We start from the raw sequence: 7,091 nt of genomic DNA on the forward strand, positions 1-7,091 counted from the left end.
CCCACCAAAAGTTGCTACCTTCCAATAAACCCAAAGTCTAGTTTTTCCATGTTTTATGCATTCTATGAAACCCAAAGTCCAATTTCAACTCTATCTCAATCACCTCTCCTTACTTGGCTCCAAGGTGGCCCAGGTTGCAATTCCATGCTTGATAACCTTTATGACATCGTCCTTTGGATCATGGATTTTGAACAACCCAAGCAGAGACTTCCTACTATTTAATCCAAGTTTGAAATCAAATTCTAATGCTTGGAATTGTAAATTTTTGTCTTACTTTTCCGTGATAATCCAATTGGGACAAGTGTAAGTATTACTTTAACACCGGCCTAAAGAAATAATAAGGGATATGAATAGTGTTGTCCCAATTTATATCAATGGTGAAAGCTACACTGGAAAGTATATTTCTGCAATCAGGTCGAATATTCTACAACAAAATTCTCTTGTGACTACTTCCCACCAATTAAATTTAAGGCTATGTCTGGTTTGATAAAAATAAGTGAAACAAAAAAGTTAAGAGAAAGTTTTTAACAAAATTTATGAAACTCCTTAAGAACTTTCCCTCAACTTTTTATTTTCTTTCAAGCCAAACATAGCCTAAGGGGAATTGTAATTGGTAATAAGTGGACAGACCCTATTACCCAATTGGCTGAAATTCCCACAACTATTTATTTCTCGATTTTAATTAATGAAAAACAAAAGTTCGACTTTAATTAATGGGTTTTGCCTTAGGAATGATCATTATTTAAATAATTTAAAAAGCATGCAACATTGATGTATGTGAACTACCTTTGCTAGAAGATCATATGAAAAGTGCATGGTCCAACAAAGCATGGATTAATAAATTCAAATGGGATGATTAATCAAAGAAACTCCTAATGGCTAGGAAGAAGATTTAATTAGAAAGTAGATGGATTACTTGTGGGTTATAAATGGGGGAGTTTGACTCATGTTGTTTTAGAGGCTGGGCACTTGATCCCTAGGGTTCAACCTATGAGTGCTCAAGAAATGATTGAAGATTGGGTCTTGGAGTGTGGTATTTTCATAGATTAGAAAACTGGCATAATTAAGTCCCAATTTAGAGGATTCTCATTGAAGTCTAATCATGTTTGTCTATATAGAGGTTATACCATACAATGATCGATAATGGTATTGGCAATGCAACATCTCATCTACAACCGATTGTGTAAGTTTTACAATTTGTAGTACTTTTTTTAATTAATATCAGCACCATAAAGAAGAGATGTTTGTACACAACAAAATAATCAAAACCTTCCACACTCCATGCGAGATTTAAAGATTGTACTTTTTCACTTAGTCATGTAGCCGATCTCATATGGTTAGACAATGAATGATGAATTTCCTTGTTTGTCCATATATAAGACAAGGGTTGGACATTCATATGCCAAGAGGACCATACAAAATAATCTGTTACATAAAATGTGCCACACCTAAAAAAAGGGGGAGAGGGAGAGATCCTTTTGGAACCCTGATTTTATACATCATGCAATAACAGCTTCCAATCCACAGGCAGTTTACCATGAACATGGCATACATGTAAGCAAGGTTCTAAATAGCAACATGCCCGATACGCCAGTAAGGGTGTGTATCAGGCGTATCGGGCAGTATCGATACTTTTTTTAACTTTTTACAAATTCAATTTGGGAGGAGGGGCAGTTTAAGGTTTCTCCACCTCTTGAACCGGTCAAAACCCCAATACATCCTCTATAAGGACATATCGGAGTATTCTCAATACGATACGCATCAATTGATACAGATTAATACATATCAATTTTTTGAACCTTACATGTAAGAGAGATATTTCTAATGCATAGTTGAATGCTATGTGAATAGATCCAGATTCGGGGTTTATTGCACCTCAAGATGCAAAACCTTGTATTTTGTATTATACATATTTTTGTATTTGTACTCTTTCCAAACTGAGCCTTGCAGCAGTTACCACAACTGCATTTTCTATGAATAGCCATAGTTAGTGCAACTGGATTCACAAACCAAACTCAATCCATCTTGCCATAGAATCACAATTAATTAATCATTAAATCAATAAAAAGTAATAGTAATTAGACAAAAGATTAGAGGCACTAATTTATTGATGATGAAATGGATACATTTGTTACAGTTTAGGTAATTCAACCCATCTCACAACAAATTTCTTTCAAACACTCCAAGTAGAAGGTCAACACATAATATGACATAATGAAGATGAATTCTATGACAAAATGCTGCTGGGAAGTTTGTGGGGGACTAGTCATCATGATTGATGACCTAATTTTCTTAGATATCTAACGACGACGATTAATGAATTATTCGTAGGAACCATGCATGCATGCATCTACTTTACGTATCTTTAATTTCTTCACATAATATGACTGATATTTTAAATGACGAAGAAGTCAATGACGACCACCAGCACCAATACCAAAGCCTGCTCCACCTCCAAATCCAGCACCAATACCGGCACCTCCACCACCACCTCCACCAAACCCACCACCACCACCTAGGCCCCCGCCAGCACCTGCGCCACCTCCAAAACCTCCTCCAATCCCAAATCCACCTCCTGCACCTGCACCTGCACCACCACCCAGTCCACCACCTCCACCAAGACCACCACCACCACCCAGTCCACCACCTCCGCCAAGACCACCACCACCACCCAGTCCACCACCTCCGCCAAGACCACCACCACCACCTAAACCTCCTCCTCCACCAAGACCGCCACCACCACCTATACCTCCCCCTAGTCCACCACCCTTACCAAACCCCTTAAATCCCTTCTTATAAATCCCATGGCCTAAACCCCCCTTGTACCCAAAGCCAAACCGACGTCCAAAGAAGTGCTTATCATCCCCAACACCATTAGCATCAGCAAAAGCTACGTCGGTAACAAGAAAAGCAAGGAAAACAAAAGCTGCAACATAACGACCGACTCTCATCTTAATTAGCACCATCCCCACCACCAAGCACAAAGCCCAATTTCCCTAGACAAGAAAGCAAAGTAATTTCAAGATGTGATGCAACTGTGGGTGTCTTGTAGTACTATTTATAGAGGGCAAAAAAGAAAAGAGAGATGGACGCCTTTACTACCACACACACACTCACACACTGCGAGAGTCTTCTATCACCCACCAGTACTGGGTAAATGAATCTTCATCTGTTAACGGACAGGTAATTATTTTCCAACCGTCCTACTCCACTCCAAACACTGAGAATTAAAAACGATCTGTATTGGGGGTTCTTAAATTCCACGGACCCCTCAGTTAGTTAACTGATGGATCCAGTAGTTGGCCAATTTTCACAAAAAGAGACATGGAATTGAAGCTGAACACACTAAAGCTTCGCTCTCCTAACTGACTTTTTTTAATGGCGTTCGTGATCATCCAACAACCTATCACCTTTTTTTTCTTTTTTTTATTATTAATTTACTTATTAAAATGGGATTTGAAAGTTAGTAGAGTTGGTAGTTCACTCATAGTGTATGAGATTGCACCACACATGCATTGTTAATTTGGTCCCACCTAATAGTAATAGATTAACCAAGACGGAGCATGTTGAATTAACAGACCATAACTATTACAAAATAATTAAATTTCTAGTCTGGACAAACCAAAAATAACCATAACAGGCCATAACTATTTCAGGATTAATGGAGAGTACCCCCCAAATATAAAAATACTATAAAAATATTACAAAATAATTAAATTTTATGAAAAATTACCATAAATAGTTATTTTTCAATCATCTTGGACCATAATTGAAACATGACCGAAATTCCAATTTTCAAAGCCTCGGTTAATTGCTGGTTATGTTGTATAAACTTAGGTTGGAGTTTGGAGGAAAAGTTTTATTAGCCAAATACTGAGTATATATAATAGGTAGTGATGAAAGGTAATTTGGCCCGACCCATTGGGATACAGATACGTGGAACTACTTAATGACTGGATGGTTCCAAACTGAGCCTAAAGAATAAATGCTTTTTAACCTTTGCCTTCTTATAGTAAGTGATGAATGAAACCACGTCAGTTTGCTATGTCATTCTCAATGTAGGTGGATGTATTATTTAATTACTCAATTTTACAATATTAAGATCAGGTGCAGAAGTGTGAATACTATCTAATATGCATGTAAACTTTTCCTTCATTCATGTTGTTTATTTTTGGATAATGATATATAAATTATTCTACCAAACAAAGCGTTATAGCTTTTCTCTCACCTAAATAACAACTGAAATTCTATAAAATATTTGCATAAATGTAATTCGATAAGTAATTACACGTGGTTATTATGCTATTTAAGCATGCATGAAGCATATCTTTTCTCGTTTCTATAGACTTCATGATTTTTTGTGGTAATGGATTTGGTGTTCAAAGTTTAGATTTGTAATAATTTTTCGTTTTAGTCAAGACAATGGCGAACTGATGATTCTTAATGTAATTAAGGATCTTTCGCTTAACATTTCATTTTGTTACCAATACTTATAGCAATAAAAAATGATAATGAAAGGATGAAACTGACTTTTTTGGTCATGAGTATTTAGGATTCAAAATATCGGAAACACAAGGTGTATTGAAAAGAAAATTTTAAGAGATCTATTGGGATACGCTTTGGATACGCATAGATACAGATATGTTAGGAAATTCAAATATATGCTAAAAATATATTATTAATAATAATTACAAGTTTTAAATAATTGCAAATAAGTTACTTAAATGTAAAAATCCATATTTACAATCATTTAATTGTAAATAATTACAATTAATAATTGTTGAAAAATGATGGAATAAATAAAATGTGAGAAAACAAAAGAAAAACTAAAATATGAAGTGTATAGATCAATTTTCAAATAACCAATATAAATGTTGTGTATACATCAATTTATATTAATATTTATTAGTATATAAATTTGGCCTAGTAGTGACTTACAGTTGTTGAAACCTAATGACTAAGGTTCAAATCTTGCCATTGTTTTAGTTGCAGTTTACGCATACATAGCCCATGTTGGCTTTCTAGATCTTCACAAATGATAACTTCTAGCATCTCAATGTGGAGCCCAATTCAGAATGTCAGAAGCCGCATCCCAAAAGTCCTCCCAAACGGGCACTAAAACAAGTAGAAGATTAGATGTTTGAACTCCAAATAAACCAATACTCCCACCTATCGAATGTAAATTTTAAAAGAACAGAGTCTACTTATATTTTCTTTCTTTAACATGTTTGCAAGCCAAAAACATTTTATGCTTCATTTAAAACTTTAAACCATGGTTTTTAAAACCGGATAAGACAAGACAGTTAGATCGGAAAAACCGTGGTGATCAGTTCTGTTTTTCCCCAAAACTAGATATTTGCAAAAAAATGTTGATTTGATCAACAAACCACTGACCCGGGTGATTGAATTGTTTAAACCGTTCAACGGTTTTGACCATTTTTTTTTATTTTTTTTATTTTTTTGTCAAAACGGACCAACCGTTCAGTTTGAACGGTCAGACCACTCGACCCAAGAACCGGACCCCTGACCAATTCGTTCTTCGAATCGGTTTTAAAAACCTTGCTTTAAACAACCAAGAAGAATACTCATTTTCCATGCAAGGTAGAGGTGTTCACAGGTCGGGTTGGGTCGGTTTATTGGGGTTTTCCCAACCGACCCAACCTGGTCGGGTTACTTGAGGTGGAAACCGAAACCGACCCACTGATAGGCCAAACCAACCTGGTCGGTTTGAGTCAGGTTGGATCGGTTTGGGTCGGTTTCGGTTTTGCTCCTGTACAAAAGGACACCTAATTGAATTCTAATTGTAATTGCCTAATGGGTTGCCTATTTGGTATAAAAGATTATAGAAAGTTAGAAACTATGATAGATTGTCTATTCTAATTGTAGTTGCCTAATGGACCTTCTAGTTCTAGTAGAAGATTAGTTATAATTAAGTAGAAAACTACTCAAACTAGGAACTACCGAACTAGTAGAAGACTAATTCGGTTCGGGTCGGGTTGGTTTCGATTTTCATACAAAAAAACCGAAACCAACCTGATATATTGGTTTATATATTTGCCCAACCCGAAACCGACCGACTCATATTGGGTCGGTCCGGGTTGATCGATTTGGTCGAATTGGACATTCTTATCAACAGCCCTAATGCAAGGACTAATTAAGCAGCATGTCTTTTGCACATGCAAATGGAAGAGCACTTCTTATATATCAGAGTAGATAAGCAGAAAGGTTGTGACTTGTGATTATATGTTTTGCTAACTCTTTCTCTGATCCTCTTCCATAGCTGAGAAGATTGGAATAGGGATATATGTCTTTGGCAATCTGTGGATGACAACCACACCATTGTTTCTCTATGCGTTGTCTTCTATGAGAAGCATGGTTTTAAATCTCAAAAATTTCGGCTATTTCAGACCATTAGTTCATAAATTATCTTTTCAAAAGCAAAACTTTATAAATTTTAATTACTTTTTATTGATACTTTGTAGTACCTTATAGTTTTTTATATTTAGATTATTGATTTTATATATTCTAAGAATACAAATCCGAAATCCCAAATGAATGGAGCCAACCTGTTCCCAATATCCCTAAACAGCAAAATCGGCAGTGGAGATTAATTTTAAGAACAAAATATAGAATTTAGAGTAGAATTAATTATGTATAGGAACAATGAGAGAAACAAGAGAGAGATGAATTCAAGACATTAAAAGTGTGTAATAAGTAGAAAATGGAAAGATTTATTAAGAGTTTTCCTTCTGAATTTAAAGAGGCATGCTTCTCAAGTTCAGCAGAATACAATGAACATCTGGGCTGTACAGCCGCTTTAATTTATCTCTGGTTTATGATGATAGAAATGGATTGAGACCCTAGAATAAGAATTCTAGTTTTCATATACATTGCAACAGGGAAAAGGAAGAACAGTTCCATCAATGAGATATCTCCATTAATGGTTTGACATAAGAACCTTGTTATTTTATTAATGAGGCTTTTCTGGCTCATGAAGGAATGAGCCAGTTCTCTACCTCTGGATTCTCAACATGGACAGTTCTCTAACTCACAACATGAGCTTCTGCCTTAGGGTTGCCTTCATAGTTCAT

The 7,091-nt window shown here is 35.7% G+C and overlaps 1 protein-coding gene across 2 annotated transcripts; it reads right to left on the reverse strand.

Annotated features, from left to right (window-relative positions):
- Positions 1-2,078: 2,078 nt before the first annotated feature.
- On the reverse strand, positions 2,079-3,096 carry LOC104602187 (uncharacterized). Of its 2 annotated transcripts, XM_088901785.1 has the most exons (2): positions 2,630-3,092; positions 2,079-2,587 (listed from the first exon to the last, which is right to left on the reverse strand). In XM_088901785.1, the coding sequence occupies exons 1-2, from the start codon at positions 2,964-2,966 to the stop codon at positions 2,412-2,414; spliced, it is 513 nt and encodes a 170-aa protein (XP_088757911.1). In that variant the 5' UTR covers positions 2,967-3,092; the 3' UTR covers positions 2,079-2,411. The 2 variants fall into 2 exon arrangements, with proteins under 2 accessions (XP_088757911.1, XP_010264090.1); XM_010265788.2 differs by having other exon boundaries at positions 2,079-3,096.
- Between the last annotated feature and the right edge of the window lie 3,995 nt (positions 3,097-7,091).

Source organism: Nelumbo nucifera, chromosome 3 (assembly GCF_055504915.1).
Source record: "Nelumbo nucifera cultivar China Antique chromosome 3, China Antique-T2T, whole genome shotgun sequence".
NCBI lineage: Eukaryota > Viridiplantae > Streptophyta > Magnoliopsida > Proteales > Nelumbonaceae > Nelumbo > Nelumbo nucifera.

What these genes read in the sequence shown, in the direction of transcription:
- LOC104602187 (XM_010265788.2), bottom strand. Translation starts at nt 2,966, where the DNA reads ATGGTGCTAATTAAGATGAGAGTCGGTCGTTATGTTGCAGCTTTTGTT.